Below are 22,362 nucleotides of genomic sequence, written 5' to 3' on the forward strand. Positions count from 1 at the left end.
GTGCCGCAACATCAGTGCTTGCACTGGTGATTTTGGCGCGCATTATTGGACAGTAATATGGAAGTAGACAGAAGCAATCAAGTTTGTAAGAATGTTAACGTGGGTGGCTGTTAGAACTCCCTCGTGTATGGAGAGGGAGCTGCCGAGTATTGGGTGTGTCCAAAGTACCCAGTAAGTTTGCTAGTAATTTACGTATGATGCTAAGCGCTCACCTTAATGGAAAGGTGCGGTTATTTGAAAAAATACAGAAATGAATCAGATGTATACTAAAAATTATAATGTGGTTTATTAATGCTTAAAATATAAATGTAAAGCAAGTGTTCAAGTAGGAGTCCTGGTTAGCGCACAGGAATAGGCCAGTGAGGTATCACTCTGTGTGGCCTTAGTGCGGGGCTTAAGGGTTTCCTTTATGAGGACCCCTTTAGACCATAGGTCCCTCACCTGGGACCTATGTCCAATCACAGGTGACCGCAGCGGTCTCTGTTTTGGCAGGGATTGGGGTAGGGAAGTACTCGCTGCACTTGGAGCAGGAGTGGTATCCTGGATAAAGGCCCACATGGCTGAAACGCGTTGGGCATTTACCACACATTCATCTCTGAAGCACCCAGCACCCCTGATCCAGCTGCAACCAGCCTCCTCCTGGCCGGGAGTTTGAGCGCATAGCACTGAGGCGCCTGACCCGGCAAGCCGTAATCTCGCGAGAGACGGCAAACCCGGAAGTCTCGCCAGAGTGATACCTCGCTGGCCTATTCCTGTGAGCTAACCAGGACTCCTACTTGAACACTTGCTTTACATTTATATTTTAAGCATTAATAAACCACATTATAATTTTAAGTATACATCTGACTCATTTCTGTATTTCTTCACATAACACAGGCTGTGTGCAGCACCGGGATCTCCCCACACCTTTCACTAGACTACCGCCACCCATATTTGTGGGGGCTTCAGAGCAAGCCAGCCATCCCTGGGTTAATACAGCATATGGTAGGCCCCCTGCCCAGTCAGTGTCTGTTCGGTTAGATACCATTTAAGAGAACCACATTTGGCTTATTTTACTCCGGTATTGTCCCGTATTGCAGACTGTTTATGCAGGAGGCTTGGGCTACCCCAAGTAGGAGGTTCCAAGTTCCCAAAAAACTTTCCTCCTTTTATCCTATGCTAGTAGCAGAATGCCCAAAGTTGACGCAGCAGTCACCTGCTTGGTACTTTCATCCAGTTTTATTTTAGTAATGATGCCGACGGTATAGGTAGTTTACCATCAGCATCATTACGAAAATATGACTGACAGAAATCTTGAGACAGATCTCAAATCAGTTTTTTTCCTCTCGAGCGAGCGGTTATTAGACCAGCACTAGCATCCGCCTTGGTTGCTATGGCTATTGACACCTGGGCAAAGGCTCTAGAGAAAACTTAGTCCACCAATGCTTCTGAGGAGCAGCTATCTTTTATTATGGACATTAAACATAGTGCCTCCTACTTGGGAGAGGCAGCATTAGATATGGGACAGTTGGCATCGAAGGTTTCAGCTATGTCAGTAGTGGAGCTCCGGACCATTTGGTTGCGTTTTTGAAAGGCAGACACCAATGCTAAGAAAGTTCTAGAGGACTTGCCTTTTGCAGGAGGGCTCTTCTTTGGCTCAGAGTTGAACGTAATTGTGGCCACATTAGTAGTCACCAAGTCAGCTTTCTTGCCTTCTACTCCAGCGACTATACCACTGCCATCCTTTTGATCTTTTCATCCCCACGGCAAGTCAAAGGGACAGTCTCCTATGCAGCAGTCTTCAGGCACGGGGTCCAAGCCCAGGCAACCCTCAGAGGGTTTGTTGTTAGACTTCTGAGGTGGACAGAATTCGAACAACAAACCATCCACCTGAAGGTATGGGCCTCTACTTGGGAGCTCTTAAAGTGGGATGCCAACTTCTTCAATCTTTGGATCTGTGGTGCCAATTCACCACAGATGCATGGGGTCAAGACATAATCTCCTGTGGGTACGCCATCAGTTTCCAACGACCCTGTTCTCATTTCATTTGCACATGCTTTCCGTAAGATTCTGTCCGAGCAGAGGCATTACAGGCTGCAGGGGTCCTATTTCCTGTCCCTTCAGCAAAACAAGGCATGGGTTACTATTCCGTTGAAAACCAAAGGGTCTCGTCACCCCAGTCTCAACCTCAAATCCCTGAACAGGTTTATCCATGCACCCAGGTTCCACATGGAACTCTCCGATCAATTGTCTTGGCCTTGGAACTTAGGAATTATTCAGCCTTCTTGGACAACAAGGATGCCTATTGGACGTCCCTATAGCACCGAATTGTCACATTTTTCTCTGGTTTGCTATTATACAAGCCATTACAAATTCCAAGCTCTGCCATTGGCCTTTCGATGGCACAGAGAGTTTTCACTAAAATTATAATGGTTATGGCAGGTCAGTTGCCGAGGAATTTGGATATTGGCTTACCTGGATGACCTGCTTATTCTGGCTCAGTCCATTGAGATCTTACTACTTCACCTTCAGACGACCATTGCTTTTCTTCAAGATCGCAGTTGGGTGATCAGTTGGAAAAAGTCGTTCCTGCCTCCCTCACAGCGGATGGTGCATTTGGGGCCATTATTGGACTCCAGAGTGCAAAGGATCTTCTTGCCTTCGGACAATATTGAGACAAATCTCTCACTTTCTGATTCTCTTGACCTATTACATTCAACCCCGAGTGTCTATTCACTCGACAACAAAAGTGCTACAGTCCATGGTACTGACCTTCAGTATGGTCCAATACACCCCCAGTTCTACTCACGGCCCCAGCAGCACCTGATCCTTTCCAGATGGAACAGAGAAAATCACCTGATGAGGGTCCAGACAGTGGTCCTCCCAACTTCGGTCTGTGTTTCCCTGCTGTGGTGGTTATGCCCGTCGAACCTGAACAAGGGTCGAACATTCTTGACTTTGAACTGGGTACTGTTCACCACAGATGCAAGTCTGAGATTGTGGAGCAGTGAGGGTTCAGCATACCTTTTCAAAGGTGCTGGACTCAGGAGCAGAGCACCTTCTCAATCAACATGTTAGAGCTCCTTGCCATCTTCAAAGCATTCATGTCGGCAAAAGACATTCTCCATGGAAGTTCTGTACAAATTCAATCAGAGCGTGCCACTGTAGCGTCCTGCCTCAACCACTAAGTCGGAACCCCCAGTCCAGTGGCGATGGGGGAAGTGGCCCATATTCTCAAGTTCGAACTACATCATCCGGACACCTCCACAATATCCCTCCCAGGAGTACTGAATTGGGAGAGTTCCTCCGTAGGAACAACGTTCACACGGGAGAGTGGGCTCTTCATTCAAAGGTCTTTCAGCTGTTTGTAGACAGATGGGGCCTTTTAGATGTAGACCTCATGGTCTCACGTCACAACAGCAAAGTTCCCATGTGGGGTTTGGTGCTCGGAGCGGTAAAGATAAGTGCGTATGTATTATGACTTTTTATTGCTCTTGAAGACCTGTCTGGTCTTCAAGAGCAATAAAAAGTGATATCGCTTGTTGAAGCACTAAGAAATCCCTTCAATTAATCAGGTCACCTCTCAGATATCTTTTACCAATGCATTGGTGAGAACACAATGAGGAGAGACACCACCATCCAGTTATGTCTTCAAAGCATTCTGAAATTTATTGGGAGCTGCTCACATATTTATATGCAGCCATAGTTGGCCGCCCACACATATCCTGCCCAACACAGGGCGTACAGACTACTACAAAAAATCCCCCCCGTACATATGATAACATAAGAGTACGTGCAATGTCTAGCGTCCCTAATCTAATCTTATAGATTCATACAGCTCTGGTTTCCTATCTGCATGTCTGTTGAGCTACAATCTCTTAGCACATCTATCTTTGTGGTCTCTGGCTGTCTGGTCTGACTCTGAGATGAGCGCAGATAGCTGACATGTGGTTCTTCTCTGAAACCAGAGTGCAGGTACTTTCTCTTTGCAGTTACAAGCTAATATGTTAAGAATTCTTCCTTATATTGAAACATTATTGATTATTATAACAAAATACAATGGCTAAGCTTTAAAGTTATCATTTCCCCACGTCTTTATAATAATCAAACACTACAGAATTATCTGGTATTACAATCTCTCTGCCCAACAAGTCTAAGCAATAACAGTCTACTCTAATGGCATAAAAAAGAAACATGGCTTTGTTTCCACAAGTAGGATGCTACACCCTATCAAGTGAGTTGGTCCTTGGCTGTTTCCAGTTGGCGGACTGTTGGCGCATCTCCATTAAGGTAGACTGCTGTTGGACTTTTTTTTTTACCAGACTCTTCTGCAATGATTTATATTTAGAGGATTCACAAGCTTTCTTTATCCGTTTTTGACAAACTGAAAAACAGCAAAGCAGTATCTTAAAACACAGATATAGTACAATTGCAATTCCAACAGCTTTTAAAAGAAAACATCAGTAAATTACTTTGTCTGGCTCGGGGCTTAGTAAATTATACATTTTTCCTATCCAAACTTAACTTTGAGTAATGAGATGCAGTCCGAAATGATTGTTGTAATATTTCATTGCTTTTAGCTTTTAGATCATGTCCATCATATTTAAAAATGTCATTATAAAGTTCCGTAACATTGTCCATAACTTGTGCAAACTCAATAGTCTCTTGCTGATTGTCCAAATAACCACCATTTCCATATATATGTACAGATATTTTCCAAGGTGGTATCCATATGATTTTTACTGGAGAATCGATAAATGGAATATATTTCCTAATAACCGGATTAATGTCTCTTTTTAGATGTTGATTGACCTGTGAAAAGACTTCATTCAACTCATCATGGGTTATTGTATAAGATTTTGGTATATATTCTCTTTATTCCCAAATAGCAAAATCTTCAAACTTTATTGGTAATCTTTTCAAACCATATTTTCAACCAATATTATAAATTTTGGTTTTAGCATAAAGAAAAAGAACATCATACTTCTAGAACTATGGTGAAAACCATTATTCCTAACTTATAACTTTAAACTCTGGAACATTCATATGTAGTGTAAACTCAAATACTTTATCATTTCAATCTAAGGTGCATACGATAAACCGAAAACCTTTAAAAAACATTTGCACATGGTTCAGCAGAACATACTGTATGGCGTATGCATTGTAACAATTTTGTCGCAATATCCTACATAAACTTTTATCTTGTATGGCATTTCCTGGTAGTGGAAGTGTGTACATTCCTCTGTTTACCTAAAATCTAGTTTCATCTCACTTATAATTTTGCTGAAACAAACTAATGATATCTTATATAAATCACAATCCTTTTTTTCCCCACAAATTTCCAAAAGAAACTATTTAGTATTTCCTTATATGAAACGTGGTGACATTGGCATGTTATTACTCATCAATGGTGTGTTAATGCATACTCAACAATCAGTTGCATTAGTTACCTGTCCATACAGTGAATGATACCGTCGACTTAGATATTCTTTTGAATAATATACCATGTTATCCATACATCAGAGTATATCTTTCTCCTCTGGTGGAAGTACAATAATCACAAATTCATCTTTCAAAGGGTGTTGTACCCTGTTCCTTATAAATATCCTTAAATGTTCTTGTTGACCTGCTTAGAAGGGACAAAGGAATTGGACTTCGTGAAATAACCCCTATCCATACTAATGGACAGGTACTGTACTCAGACCATGAACCTCGACTGGGCCCCTCTCCAAAGTAGATAATTATAAATACTGCAATCCCCATTGGTACCATTTGGCGGAAATTGTGAGCATTAAAACTTGTGGTCGTACTTTGGAGAAGAGGATCGTTTCCCATCTGTAAGGGGTGTACTTCCTTATATCTCCTGTATCTATTGCTTTGGCACCATTGGAGGGGACACTCACATCTTCGATACTTTCAAATACTGCAATTTCCATGATTACTCCACTCACGCAACTTGAATATTGTCCTTAACATTGTCCCGTAAGTATACAGTCAGTTATAAACAATGCTTTCCATCTTGATTGAAGAACTCTATTAAAGTCTCTGTGTATGCACACAGCTTAGCCTTTGGTGATTTTAAAACTTGAACATCTCACCGTTTTGCAATGCGACCTGCGAATCCAGGTAAATGTCCTTCTCAGCATCTTTCATAGCTGTATCTGTTGTCAGCAATACTTGCTAAGGTCTGTCCCATCAATCTGCAAGGGAACCTGAATGCAAGAAAGTTCTCACCATAACATGGTCTCCAGGCTGTGTATCTGCAAAGGAACCTGAATGCAAGAAACTTCTCACCATAACATGGTCTCCAGGCTGTGTATCGTGCTCTGGACCAAATGAAGAAGACGTTGGATCTCCTGTTGAACTCGACGAAGGTCTTGTAACTGCTTCAATAAGTGGATAACATATTGAACAGTCAAATGATGATGCAATTTCAAAGTCAGTCTTTGGATCAGTACCGTATCTTATCTGGTCTGCCATCTGAATTTATGTGGAGAGAGGTTAAGCAGAGGCCCAGGTGTGGTATAAATACTATGAAGCACTAGTGCAGTGCTTCTGGTCATGCCACTCCTTTCTCCCTTGTAAGATACCGTCCTAACCACCTTTGGATATAAAGACATATGTATTTTTGATTCCATTCCCATCATTTCACACATTATTTGAAAAACTTTCCCTATAATACTGTATTTGTTCCTTGGTCATTTTCTATGACACTTGATAAACCATATCTACATACCAATTCTTGCAAAATCCTTTTCTGGCAGTAAACTGCTCAATTTCAGACACTTCAGGCCATACCTCTTAACATATAAGCACTTTCATATACGTACATAAACCTTCTTTTCTGTAACTGAATAAAATCAATAATATCGATTTGTAACCTCTACAAATGTGACAAATGCTTTATCTTAATTTATTTCATAAACACCCTTGTCTCTTAATTATTTCTTAAACAAATAATACTACTTTGCCATTTGGCTTTATTCATTTTTATAACTCTCGGTAATTATTTTGATGTTACTCTTTTATTTTCTGACTTTATCCAAATACACTGTTATAACATCTAATAAATGTCAGTTTTTTTTTTTTTTTTTTTTGAAGAGTTACTATTCCCTTTTGATAATCTTTTAGTAAATCAATCTTAATATAATAACAAAACCAAACAATCAATTATTGTTATATGTGTCATTACATGTGAGGGACCTCCCTAGTAACAATGTCAACCAACCAATCATTCGTTACCCCTAGAAACAAGATCAATTTGTCTAATATGATCTTGGCATTTAATAACTGCAAACCTCCTATGTTTCATCAATGTTATTACAGTTTGTGAATGTGCATTAGGTGTACCTGAAGCTGTGCTTCCAATCAACACCAAACTCTGGTACTAATACTAATGTTGACCCAGCAAATTTATTTCTGTATATAAGACATGTTCTAATTAATGTTGCCAATGACCTCATCATGTGTAATTAACTCATTGATCTCTCTTCTTCCCATTATATATATATATATATATATATGGGACAGGGATCCGGCACTCCCAACAAATAGTATCAACGACCGTGGTGCCTTCCTGGGAACTATAGCCTTGGAAGTAGAATATACAACGGGGCGGCACTCAAACGGATTTCTCACGTAGAATAATTGCAGACCGACAACTGCTTAGGTCTGACGTTTCGGTAATTTAATACCTTTTTCAAAGACACAAATACATGAAAAAACACTTACTTATATAGAAGATATCACCAGTGACAAGTCCCGGCGTCTCCACGCCCGAGCCCACGCCGGCGCACGCATCTGACGTCACTGGACGGTGTCCTCAGTACAGGCAGCTGCACGGCTTGGGCCGTTGCTATGGTGACCACCGTAGACCTGTAATCAAAATAGAAACAATGTGTAAAAAAACGTGAGACACTTTTTAGCAGACAGTACATGTATACATTAGGTACGCATGTGGAAAAAGATAAAGAGAGCAAAGCAGACAATATCAATAAAGATTGCAACAAATAATCAGTTGTAACACATCGCCATGTGTACTGCCAAAATGTATAAAGCTAATCAGCTGAGCTTTGGTGGGGAGGGGGAGAGAAGGGAGGCAAAAATATGAAAAACATTACATGGTCGACACGATTAGAACCATGTCGACTACAATGTCAACCCTCTAATATAAGGCTACAAGAAGCAATTAAGAGATGAATATTCATTAAGCCCAGCGGGGGCAACAGCATTCAATTTGAAAATCCATTTAGCTTCAAGCTGTAAGAGCTTCTTGTTGCGATCCCCTCCTCTCACACTCGCTTGAACCTGGTCTATCATCTTATATTTTAGAGTCGGCAGTGGATGTCGACAGTCTCTAAAATGTTTGGCCACTGGTTGATCAGAGGAAACACCGTCCAATGCACTTTTAATAGAGTGACGGTGCATGGCCATACGCTCCTTGAAGGTTCTGCTGGTTTTGCCGACATAAATGAGTCCACAAGGACAACGTATTATGTAGACCACGAATCGACTCGAGCATGTCAGCACTTTGTTAATCTTGTAACGGTGACCCGTATAAGGATGAGTGAAGGAGTCCCCTTGTTCAAGGTATCCACATGTCACGCATCCCGTACACTTATAATTACCAGGCTTCTTGGTAAGAAAGTGAGTTTTTTTGGTGCCACCCAGATGAGTAACATCAGTTTTAACTAATTTGTCACGTAAATTAGTCCCTCTCTTGTAGCAGGGCATTACCCCCATTTCTTTTAACGCTGGCAATTCAGGATCGTGACATACCAGCGGCCAGATGTTTTTCACAGTATTAGTCAACATGGAGCTAGCCGTCGAATACGTGTTGATAAAAGGCATGCGTTTCAAGGAATCAGATTTCTGTTTAGCTCTCAATGTATCTTCCCTAGGGATAGATAATGCCTTCTCCTTAGCCTGTAGGAGGGAGTCGCGGTTGTATCCACGGCTTTCAAATTTTTGGACCATGATATCCATCTGGGAAGCTGCAACTTCTCGATTGCTGCAGATCCTTCTTACCCTGAGCATTTGGGAGTATGGCAACCCCAATTTAGCTGATGGAGGGTGATGGCTTGATGCCTCAAGCAGGGTATTACGGTCAGTTGTTTTACGGTATACAGATGTCGACAATATCCCAGATGCATTAGTAATTTCAACATCCAAATAATTGATACATGTCTCGCTATACGAGGCCGTGAATTTGATGTTGGGGTCTGTGCTGTTAGCATACAGAACAACTTCCTCCAAGGTTTGCTGTGAACCGGTCCAGACGATCAGAATATCGTCGATGAACCGTACATACAGGGCGATGTTAGCTGCTGAGAGGGGATGTGACAAAATAAGATCTTGTTCCATTTGGAACATGTAGGCATTGGCATACGTCGGGGCTACGCAAGAACCCATTGCGCAGCCCCGACGCTGCAGGTAGTAGCCCCCATCAAAAAAGAAATAGTTCCGGGTTAAGGTGAGCTCCAACAGACGCAGGTAGAACTCTACCTCCGGACCATGAAAGTTCAAATTATTGCTGATGAGATTTCTTGTAGCTGACAGGCCGTCACGGTGCGGGATATTCGTGTAAAGGCTTACCACATCCAGTGTACATAGTACCGTGGACTGTGGCAAGCCCCCCAAAGCCTCCAGTTTGAGAATGAGATCCGTGGTGTCCTTCAAAAAGGTTTTCTGAGACTGGACTACTGGCTGTAGATGAGCGTCCAGGTACTGCGAGATGGTGTAATATAGAGAACCCCTGGCAGAGATGATGGGTCTGCCAGGGGGATGCTGTGGATTTTTGTGGATTTTTGGCAAGGTATACAATAACGGTGTGATGGGGTGATGAGTGGTGAGAGCGTCCCGGCATTTTTTGGAGATGATGTTTGAGTCAAGGGCATTTTTCAACACTGTGTCGACCTCCAGTTTAAATTTATTGGTCGGATCGGCTTCCAAACGCTCATAAACCATAGGATCCGCCAATTGCTTGTGAGCATCCTCTTTGTAGAAGCTCACATCAAGAACCACAACGGCACCCCCCTTATCAGCTGCCCTTATAACTATGTCATCATAGCTTTGTAGTTGCTTCAGGGCTGTTTGTTGTGGTTTGGATAAATTGCACCGATGCTTGGGCGCCTGTTTGGTGATGGCTGAGCCCTCTTGGTCAAGCATACGTGTCAGATATTTAATAGAGGGGTTGCTTGATTGGGGATCAAAACTGGAAGGTGCTTTTACTGGCAGGACTTCCAAGTGGCGTTGTACTGGAAATTGGACCAAAGTGTTCCTTCAGCCTCAGGGATCTGGCAAATTTGAAGTGCTCCACTTTCCCTGTAAAGGCATCAAAGTACGTAGTCGGGACAAACGATAAACCCAGGTTAAGGACTGAGAGTTCATCAGGTGTTAGAGTTCTCTTAGAAAGGTTGAAAACTACTTGTTCCCTCTTTTGCCTTGTTTCCTGGTTGCGTTGCCACTGATGCCCTCTACGGGTGCGATGCCCAGGACTCCTAGTTGGGCCCTGGTATGCACCCCTAAAGGGGGCCTTTGTGAGTTGGTGGAGGCTGCACTCTGTTCCATATCACTTGCAGAAGAATTGCCAGTACTGGAGGCTTCCCTGGATGCATTTCTCCGTCCTCTTGCAGGGTATCGCCTACGGCCTCTTGTAGTTTGTGTGTTGCCAGTGGGGTTGTTTGCCCACTCATACACCCGATTCTCCATGTAATCGCGGTTCACCGTCGCCACCTTATCACGTTTAAATTGGATGAGCTCCTTTTTATATTTTTCTACTTGCGTGCTGAGTTTCGCCATCCAATCTTCAGACTTGTCATCGATTAATGTCTGCTTATGCACTGTATCGAATGCCACAATTTTTTCTTTGGCCAACTCCATTTCTCTAGTGGCCTCTTGTATAACAAGTAGCATGAGATCAAAGGACGCTTTATTAAGGATAGCTGCCCATTTATGACAAAAGTCAATGTTATGCCGTCCTATCGTGGGAGCATTTTTAATTCGGAAGCCCCTAGGGATTTTCCGATCCCTAAAATAATCTGACAGTGATATGCTGTGTAAAAGGAAATCAATCTCTCGCTTTTTTAAGCGTAACAGCTGGGCATAAAGGCGATCAACCGGCTCTTCACCGCCTGCTGCGGCCAAACTTGTTTGAGCCAGAATCTGGTCAGCGTCTGAGTCCGAGAAGGTATGGACCCGTCCATCCTGCAGAACTACCCTTGTAAAGCCCTCCGTCTCGCGCTGTTCCATGCTGTGCTGCGGCAGTGACTTTCCAATACCGTGAAGGGAGTGAGGGTGAGGGTGATGGTCCTTCTCAATGCTGGGGTGTGTGGGTGCCTTGAAGATAGACTGGTGGAGAGGTTGCGGCCAACTTCACTCGTCCAAATATAGAAGGGACAGGGATCCGGCACTCCCAACAAATAGTATCAACGACCGTGGTGCCTTCCTGGGAACTATAGCCTTGGAAGTAGAATATACAACGGGGCGGCACTCAAACGGATTTCTCACGTAGAATAATTGCAGACCGACAACTGCTTAGGTCTGACGTTTCGGTAATTTAATACCTTTTTCAAAGACACAAATACATGAAAAAACACTTACTTATATAGAAGATATCACCAGTGACAAGTCCCGGCGTCTCCACGCCCGAGCCCACGCCGGCGCACGCATCTGACGTCACTGGACGGTGTCCTCAGTACAGGCAGCTGCACGGCTTGGGCCGTTGCTATGGTGACCACCGTAGACCTGTAATCAAAATAGAAACAATGTGTAAAAAAACGTGAGACACTTTAGCAGACAGTACATGTATACATTAGGTACGCATGTGGAAAAAGATAAAGAGAGCAAAGCAGACAATATCAATAAAGATTGCAACAAATAATCAGTTGTAACACATCGCCATGTGTACTGCCAAAATGTATAAAGCTAATCAGCTGAGCTTTGGTGGGGAGGGGGAGAGAAGGGAGGCAAAAATATGAAAAACATTACATGGTCGACACGATTAGAACCATGTCGACTACAATGTCAACCCTCTAATATAAGGCTACAAGAAGCAATTAAGAGATGAATATTCATTAAGCCCAGCGGGGGCAACAGCATTCAATTTGAAAATCCATTTAGCTTCAAGCTGTAAGAGCTTCTTGTTGCGATCCCCTCCTCTCACACTCGCTTGAACCTGGTCTATCATCTTATATTTTAGAGTCGGCAGTGGATGTCGACAGTCTCTAAAATGTTTGGCCACTGGTTGATCAGAGGAAACACCGTCCAATGCACTTTTAATAGAGTGACGGTGCATGGCCATACGCTCCTTGAAGGTTCTGCTGGTTTTGCCGACATAAATGAGTCCACAAGGACAACGTATTCTATATTACACCATCTCGCAGTACCTGGACGCTCATCTACAGCCAGTAGTCCAGTCTCAGAAAACCTTTTTGAAGGACACCACGGATCTCATTCTCAAACTGGAGGCTTTGGGGGGCTTGCCACAGTCCACGGTACTATGTACACTGGATGTGGTAAGCCTTTACACTAATATCCCGCACCGTGACGGCCTGTCAGCTACAAGAAATCTCATCAGCAATAATTTGAACTTTCATGGTCCGGAGGTAGAGTTCTACCTGCGTCTGTTGGAGCTCACCTTAACCCGGAACTATTTCTTTTTTGATGGGGGCTACTACCTGCAGCGTCGGGGCTGCGCAATGGGTTCTTGCGTAGCCCCGACGTATGCTAATGCATACATGTTCCAAATGGAACAAGATCTTATTTTGTCACATCCCCTCTTAGCAGCTAACATCGCCCTGTATGTACGGTTCATCGACGATATTCTGATCGTCTGGACCGGTTCACAGCAAACCTTGGAGGAAGTTGTTCTGTATGCTAACAGCACAGACCCCAACATCAAATTCACGGCCTCGTATAGCGAGACATGTATCAATTATTTGGATGTTGAAATTACTAATGCATCTGGGATATTGTCGACATCTGTATACCGTAAAACAACTGACCGTAATACCCTGCTTGAGGCATCAAGCCATCACCCTCCATCAGCTAAATTGGGGTTGCCATACTCCCAAATGCTCAGGGTAAGAAGGATCTGCAGCAATCGAGAAGTTGCAGCTTCCCAGATGGATATCATGGTCCAAAAATTTGAAAGCCGTGGATACAACCGCGACTCCCTCCTACAGGCTAAGGAGAAGGCATTATCTATCCCTAGGGAAGATACATTGAGAGCTAAACAGAAATCTGATTCCTTGAAACGCATGCCTTTTATCAACACGTATTCGACGGCTAGCTCCGTGTTGACTAATACTGTGAAAAACATCTGGCCGCTGGTATGTCACGATCCTGAATTGCCAGCGTTAAAAGAAATGGGGGTAATGCCCTGCTACAAGAGAGGGACTAATTTACGTGACAAATTAGTTAAAACTGATGTTACTCATCTGGGTGGCACCAAAAAAACTCACTTTCTTACCAAGAAGCCTGGTAATTATAAGTGTACGGGATGCGTGACATGTGGATACCTTGAACAAGGGGACTCCTTCACTCATCCTTATACGGGTCACCGTTACAAGATTAACAAAGTGCTGACATGCTCGAGTCGATTCGTGGTCTACATAATACGTTGTCCTTGTGGACTCATTTATGTCGGCAAAACCAGCAGAACCTTCAAGGAGCGTATGGCCATGCACCGTCACTCTATTAAAAGTGCATTGGACGGTGTTTCCTCTGATCAACCAGTGGCCAAACATTTTAGAGACTGTCGACATCCACTGCCGACTCTAAAATATAAGATGATAGACCAGGTTCAAGCGAGTGTGAGAGGAGGGGATCGCAACAAGAAGCTCTTACAGCTTGAAGCTAAATGGATTTTCAAATTGAATGCTGTTGCCCCCGCTGGGCTTAATGAATATTCATCTCTTAATTGCTTCTTGTAGCCTTATATTAGAGGGTTGACATTGTAGTCGACATGGTTCTAATCGTGTCGACCATGTAATGTTTTTCATATTTTTGCCTCCCTTCTCTCCCCCTCCCCACCAAAGCTCAGCTGATTAGCTTTATACATTTTGGCAGTACACATGGCGATGTGTTACAACTGATTATTTGTTGCAATCTTTATTGATATTGTCTGCTTTGCTCTCTTTATCTTTTTCCACATGCGTACCTAATGTATACATGTACTGTCTGCTAAAGTGTCTCACGTTTTTTTACACATTGTTTCTATTTTGATTACAGGTCTACGGTGGTCACCATAGCAACGGCCCAAGCCGTGCAGCTGCCTGTACTGAGGACACCGTCCAGTGACGTCAGATGCGTGCGCCGGCGTGGGCTCGGGCGTGGAGACGCCGGGACTTGTCACTGGTGATATCTTCTATATAAGTAAGTGTTTTTTCATGTATTTGTGTCTTTGAAAAAGGTATTAAATTACCGAAACGTCAGACCTAAGCAGTTGTCGGTCTGCAATTATTCTACGTGAGAAATCCGTTTGAGTGCCGCCCCGTTGTATATTCTACTTCCAAGGCTATATATATATATATATTCATCCCCCATTTGGGAAGAAGAAAACAACGCAGCTGGCCAAATAATGGTTTCTTAATAAACATCTACCTTTACTTAAAACATAACATAACAAAATAGGTGTAACCTTGAGTGTTGTTTTCCGCTAGAACCTTGTATAAAACTCTACTTAAATGCATTTTACCCCTGTGGCAGTTTCTTGTAATAGGTAAACTTCGATTGCAGCTTCAATGTTGGGCTTCATGGCAGCTGGAATATTACTGGTATACTTGATCCCTTTTGAGGTATATTGGAAAGTAACTTGCATGATGTTGAGGATATCAGCTCCAAGCAGACTCACTGGACATGTAGGTGAGGTTAAAAATTCATTAGGTACAGGTGTAAATTAGTCATTTACAAGGAGAGAAGTTGGAACAGTCTGACATTATTGCCTCTGTTAAGGGGAAAATCCTTCATTTTCATGTCTGACTGACAATCTGTTATACTATTGTCTTATGGTGAGGTTATTTTGCACCAAATCAGGCTCTGCTGCTGCAGTGTCTCTAATCTGATCACATCTGTATTGCACTCTATATAACAACTGTTTGCCTGATGCTATATTGTAACGATTAGAAGGATCAGGGACTATCTCAATTGCCCCTCTATCACCTGCTGCTGCCTGAACACCTATGGCTTGAACAGTGTTGAATTCACCTGTCCCTATGGAACCTTTAAGAATCTGTTCTAAATCAACCCAACATGGTCTGTAAATACTACATTCTTGTTTGATTTTCTTTTCAAATTTTGCTGGACTCTTTCTGATATCTGGTAAATCATTTACAATGCGCATAATATCTGAGGGAAACCATGGTATGTACTTTTCCTGTTCTACATTTTCTGCAACATAGCCAACATCATTAGGTCCTAAATTAGGTGTATGTCTAGGGTTAGGATGGCTATTCACCCTGACAGGCATTATTTGGTATTCATTACCAGGTATGTTAAATCTTGATTTTGGACTACCATTTCTATTGGGACTAGTATTGTAATCCCATAATCTCCTTTGCATCAAGTCAATATTACAAAATCGACCATTTTCACTGCCCTCCGGAACACATTCCCCACAAACAGGGTATTTTTGGATTACATCTTTAAGGCTTAGTGTATCTTCTGGTTTTTCTGAAGCACTTAGTGTTTTTAAATAACGTTTTTCAGGTGTCTTTTGTTCTACATTTGTGGGCATTAATAATTGTGATGACCCCACCGCTACAATTTCAACATTGTCAACAGTATTATGTATTATTGGAACATACGGTGGTGGCATTATATCAGTCATATAATCTTCCTGTTCAGACCTTTTTTCCTACATCAATTTCTTGTGAAACAATTTGCCATGTTTGTACAGTGTCTAAATAACCCTTCTTCCTCTGTATCCAATGACCATCTGTGACTTGGAATCTTTTCCAAGACTGCTGTGGATCTAATGTCCCTTACTTGAGAAAATTAGCCTTCTTAAAAATGGTATTAATGATTTTATTACCTTTTCCTACCTTCCCATTCCGCAACAACTTCTGTAGGTGAGCGCTCCTGTATCTTACTCCCGTTCCCTCCGATAGAGGTAATTAAGCTCTATGGGTATTGGCCGTATCCAATTGCGGTGAAGCGGGATGTGTAGTTGTGCGGGAAGTAAACTGTGTATCACTGGCTGACTTTTGTTTAGACACTGACTTTCTCAATCTCTTCCGTTTACTTCTGAAGATTTACCCACTTAATTTGTCTGGGTTTTACATTAGGAAGATATCCTACATCTATGATATTTGAAATCTTAACACCGTATTTAATTTCTGTTAATTCTTGAAAACCTTTTGGACAAACTGTTGGTTTATTGCAATGATTAATGGGCCATTTGTCTAAACATGAAGGATATGATAGAATTATATATCCTGACAATAACTCTGCATTCAAATGACATTCCACAATAACAACAAACTGTTAAAACCTTTTCCTTTTCTGAAATGGTTATCTTAAAAGGTGTTCTATTTTGTAAAACACTGGATAAAGTTGCATAATAACTGAAACTGGATACTGGTTTATACCACAACACAATGCTGGTTGTACAATGGGTACAAGTGCCTATAGGGTAAAGGCAAGTACTTGGATCAGTCATTCAACCACGTTTGACTTATACAGACATGACAATAATGCGATCAATTGTAAAGGCTGAGCTGGTACGGTTCCTTAGGAACATCCAGGGGCCACCGTTGACAAGAGACAGGTCAAGCCTATGGTAGCAAGTGCCAAGGGTGGTCTTTGAGTACCTATGGACTAATTAACAGCCCTTATACACTTTACACTCATTTGATTTAAACTTTAAAACAATATTTTTCAACGTTTACTTGACACAGACACAACAAACTGTCGACTGAGGCGCCAGGCGGACCAAAACCTCAGTGTCCAGTTAACTAACAAACCCCATAAAGGCTGGTCCAAACTTTCATACACATATAAAACATATAAACATATATAGCAGCAATGTAGTCTATTATATCTTGAAAATGAAATAATACAATACAACTACAATACAACTCAAATTACCCTGGGGTGTGTGACCAGTTAATTGGGTTACTATAATGACAGCAAGGAAAGACAGGAAATGTATAGTTTTCTACAAAATACTAGATGAAACTCAAAGAGTCTGACTTGAGCAACAGACTGAAATCAATCCATTACTCACCTGGGTTGTGTCAGAGTCTCAGAGATCCTTCCAGTTCAGAAGTGTGCCATTAGATGTCGATCCTTTCATGTGTCATCCCGGCAAATCGAGCCCCCATCTGATATCGCTTGTTGAAGCACTAAGAAATCCCTTCAATTAATCAGGTCACCTCTCAGATATCTTTTACCAATGCATTGGTGAGAACACAATGAGGAGAGACACCACCATCCAGTTATGTCTTCAAAGCATTCTGAAATTTATTGGGAGCTGCTCACATATTTATATGCAGCCATAGTTGGCCGCCCACACATATCCTGCCCAACACAGGGCGTACAGACTACTACAACCCCCCCCCCCCCCCCCCGTACATTTGATAACATAAGAGTACGTGCAATGTCTAGCGTCCCTAATCTAATCTTATAGTTTCATACAGCTCTGGTTTCCTATCTGCATGTCTGTTGAGCTACAATCTCTTAGCACATCTATCTTTGTGGTCTCTGGCTGTCTGGTCTGACTCTGAGCGCAGATAGCTGACGTGGTACTTCTCTGAAACCAGAGTGCAGGTACTTTCTCTTTGCAGTTACAAGCTAATATGTTAAGAATTCTTCCTTCTATTGAAACATTATTGATTATTATAACAAAATACAATGGCTAAGCTTTAAAGTTATCAAAAGTCATAATACATACGCACTTATCTTTAGCGCTCCGAGCACCAAACCCCACAAGTACCTTTAGAATTGGAGCAGCTTACAACCAGAGCGCGGTCAATAAACAAAAACAACAAAGTTCCCATGTTGGGAGCCAGGACAAGAGACCCCCAAGCTGCCTTCATGGACGCTCTAGCAGTGCAATGGAATTTCAGACTGGTATATCTCTTCCCTCAGTTCTCTCTACTACCCAGAGTCATCCACAAGTTCAAACCGGACAGATGACCTCTAATTCTCGCAACGTCAGCTACAGTTTGTAGACCTATTGGCACTTGCAGTGGATGATCTTCTTCCGCTGCCCCTAAGTCCACACCTACTGTTTCAAGGACCCTGTCAACACCTGGATCTAGCTAGTCTCTTTGACAGCTTGGCTCTTGAGTCATCTGTCCTAGGAATAAAGGGTTTCTGTCTGGCGGGTGTTCAGTCCATGATTAGGGAAAGAAAACCTGTTTCTTCATGTATTTACTATAGGACTATATTCTTCCAGGCAGTGCTTCACCTACAGCCTCCGTGCGTTCCTGCTGCGGCTCCATGCACCTGCCTAATTCAGCTGCCGATCATCCCCGGCTTCTGTAAAGGTGGTTGGCAGATCGACAGTACACAGCGCGATGCACAAATGTAGCTTTAGGTATCTTACATGAAAGTTACTGATGTAGGCACTTCAAACCCCAATGGTCTGTAGGGCCGATTCAGACCAAAACACGAGGCTGCGAATGTGCATCCCGGTGGATAATCTGATGATTCGTAGTGCGCATAAGAAAGTTCTACGTGTGGCCACATCCACCACCATCTTTTAAACGCAGGCCATATGCTGGCTGAGTACCACTGAAAAATGTAGGTCGCAAATGGGTTAAAATGTTCACATTATGATCCAGTGTAAAGTGCCTCAGTGTGACAGTACCATGTGGACATAAGCAATGACTCCCATATGCTTCAGGACATTGATTTAGCAATGAAAGAAAAGTAAATACAGGCTTACATTAATAATGGTGAATTAGTGCTGCTGCGGTGGAGGCGTTCCACCTACGCGTTTCACCTCATTTGTCCGGACTTCATTAGGAGGCTTTACGGATATCAGCTGTGCTGCAGAGCTGGCGCAATAGGTCTGTGAATGGGGTTGTTACAGCGGACACTTCTATTCCTACATTGTATTATTTATATTCAGGTATGTGGTATATAGGGCCTTTATTCTAGTTCACTCTTTCTGACAAAATCCTTCTTAGATGGACTGTAGAAATCGAAATTGCATCTCTATGCCATTAAGGTATTACGACCGCCCTCTGCGCAATTCCATTACGCCATTTGCGTCTTATTAGCTTAAACGTAACTACCAAGGTCAGACGTGAAACATTAATGGTAAATTCTTAAACATATGTTCCCTTTTGTCTTTTTCTGTTTGCACGAAACTCTCTGTATGTATTTTCTATTTGTTCTGTTACAATTGCCGTCACCAGTTGCCGAGGTCAGTGTGATGAAATAATCACTCTACTGGGCCTTACAGATACCTAAATCAATGTTATCAGATGAACCTTTGTGTGTAGAAAAACATAGACCATTTCCCCAGTTCAAACTGGTTTTCAGTCTCTGTCCAAATACCTGAACAAAGAAGCGGCATGGTCGGATGAGATTCTCATGGACAGAAAATCGTACCCGTGATGTGGAGGGCCAATGACCACCTGCCCAGTCCCCTTTCTGCATCCAATAATATTCCAGCTTGTCCCCACTCCCCCTTACTATATAGTTTGTTGCCGGGATCTGAGAGAGATGTGTGATCTAGCCAGAACACACATGACAAGTGCTTGGGGAACCCCTGTCCGGTTGTGGTATTCGCTCCTCTTGACGGTAATTGATATATTTCCTTACTTGTGCCAGTTGTATGTTAGCCGAGCCTGCATTGCTAATCTATGTTTCTTTTCATGTATAAACTGTATTGTATAGGTTCAAAGTTGAGACTCCAAACAAATGGCTCTCACACCCATAAACAATGTCCACTGGTAGTCGGCACTCACTATAATAGTGAATCCAGGTGCACTTCCACGAAAGAAAGTAATCATCCAAAATAAAAAGGCACTCTGATGTAGTGAAAAACAAAAGGCTGTATTGTAGCGCCAAGCGCTTTCGGGGTCCAAAAGCCCCTTCCTCAGGGCACAGCAACAACAAACCAAACATACCCACATACCCCAAATAAATACCCTTACCTGTCCTGAAGCCGTCCGATTTTCGCGCCAGACGCCGGCGTCCTGCCCGCCGGAAGTCGTCATCTCTGTACTTCCGGTGAGACGCAGTGACAGTCAGCGGGGAGCGTTCATGCGTTCCACCCGCCTTCCTGTTTTCGGTCCACTGTCGCCATGGACGCGATCAACCCGGCTGGGTCCCCCGCCAGGCGTCTATAAGACACAAAAAAAGGGCACGGCAGTTGTTAGCACAGGCAGGTGCATTACATCAAACAGTGCTAAAGTAAACATAAGTGCAAGAAACACAAAAAATACATAAAGATACATGTACATAGTGGCCATAACGTACAATTACAGGAAATACAATGTAACTACAATCCAATATACAGAGACACCTGATGTCAAATGTCAGCGAGGATCACACATAACGGTCTGAACAGAGCAAGGAATCAGATAGACCTTACCCCTCATGTCAAACTGTTCCAATTTATTTTTTCATTGAGACCACCAGGATTGGTGGTCCCAAGCCTAAAAATCCATTGTGATTCCCGAATCAGCAATGTTTTTGCCCGAACCCCTCCCCTAAGGGTAGCAGGAACATGGTCAATCATAAAGTAGCGGAGGGAATCTAACGGGTGATTAGCGGCCTTAAAATGGCGGGCCACAGGTTGGTCCACAACCCGACCCCTCAATGCCAGCCCAATAGATGACCTATGTCCCCCCATGCGTTCTTTAAATTTGCACGTGGTTTGGCCTACATAATACAGTCCACACGGACAAATTATTATGTAGACCACATGTGTAGAATTACACCCCAACACAAATCTGATGTCCTAGATCTTATTATTGTGAGGGTGCTTGAAGTTTTTACAGGGGATAAGAAGTTTACAAGTGGCGCAGTCACTACATTTATAACATCCCGGGGCTTTAAAATAGGTATTGGGACATCTCTTTTTGCCCATCTCGGTGATGTCTGTGCGCACTAATCTATCCCTAAGATTACTACCACGGGAGAATGCCACAATGGGTCTCATATTCTTGAACACAGGGAGGTCTTTGTCTGTGCTGACAATAGGCCATAGAGCCTTAGTGGCTCTCTGAATCACAGGATTAGAAGTGGAAAATTTGCAAACCAGTGGGATTTTATTCTCTTCAGCCCTGGGCTTAGGGGTAAGGAGGTCATTCCTATTCAAACCCAAAACCTGCTTCTTAGTTTCCTCAAGCAATGCTTTATCATACCTCCTGTTCTCAAATTTTTGTACAACCTTGTCCAGGCTTTCAGGGACCTTCTCCCTGTCACTGGTGATCCTAGCTGAACGGATCATCTGCGACAGGGGGAGTCCCCTTTTCAGGGCCTTAGGGTGGAAACTGGTCGCCTCTAAAAGAGTGTTACGATCAGTAGGCTTACTGAAAACACCAGTGTGAATGACACCATCGACAATAGTCAAATCTACATCCAAAAAGTTAGCTCTCTTCAAGTCACATGTATAGGTAAATTTAATAAAGGGACTTGAAGCATTGATGCCCGTCATTAACAGGTTGAACCTTTCGGCCCCACCTGTCCACAGCACAAAGACGTCATCAATGTATCTAGTGTACATTAAAATGCAATCACTAATTGATGGATCTGAGAAAAATAAATCATGTTCTGTCTCAAACATGAATACATTAGCGTAGGAGGGTGCCACAGAAGATCCCATGGCACACCCCCTACGCTGTACGTAAAACTCGCCGTCAAATAGGAAGTAATTTCGACGGAGAGTCAATTCAAGCAATGACAGAAACAATCGATGGTCAAATTGAGCATTATCAACATTGGTGTTAAGAAACCTCTGCATGGCTCCCAATCCCCCCTCGTGAGGTATCGACGTGTACAGGCTGCACACGTCGAGACAACACATCAAGGTCCCTTCAGGGACAGCCTCAAGTTCTTTGATTTTCACCAAGAACGATGTTGTGTCCTTGAGAAATGTGGCCTGTAATGGAAGAACAGGTTGGAGGATACTGTCCAATAATTGGGACACTGGCTGCAGCAGAGAATCTCGGGCCGAGATGCTAGGCCTCCCCTGGTGGTTTAGTGGGATTCTTATGAATCTTAGGGAGTGAGTACAATATGGGGACCCTAGGATGCTTCACGCACAATGATTTCCAGATTTTGGTTGGAATAAGTCCATCCTGATGTGCTTTTGTCAAAACCCCGAATAGCTCATTTTGATATTCAGGGGTCGGGTCCTTCCTCAACTTCTGATAGACCAATAGGTCACTTAATTGGCCCACAAGTTCACTCCGATAGTCC

General features: G+C 42.9%; 1 protein-coding gene across 6 annotated transcripts in view; it reads left to right on the forward strand.

The window, feature by feature from the left end:
* LOC146007524 (uncharacterized) overlaps positions 1 to 22,362 on the forward strand; it is a 40,324-nt gene that overhangs the window by 14,908 nt on the left and 3,054 nt on the right. The window contains exon 5 of one of the 6 annotated variants that reach the window (XM_083145960.1): positions 14,689 to 14,720. The exons of 4 other annotated variants lie outside the window; for them this stretch is intronic. In XM_083145960.1, the coding sequence (XP_083002086.1) occupies positions 14,689 to 14,705 (17 nt within the window). In that variant the 3' untranslated portion in view covers positions 14,706 to 14,720. Of the gene's footprint in view, positions 1 to 14,211; positions 14,247 to 14,688; positions 14,721 to 22,362 lie in introns of those variants that run through there. One more of the 6 variants, XM_083145959.1, reaches the window with a different exon arrangement.

Source organism: Crinia signifera, chromosome 6 (genome assembly GCF_055691185.1).
Source record: "Crinia signifera chromosome 6, ASM5569118v1, whole genome shotgun sequence".
In the NCBI taxonomy this organism is placed as follows: domain Eukaryota; kingdom Metazoa; phylum Chordata; class Amphibia; order Anura; family Myobatrachidae; genus Crinia; species Crinia signifera.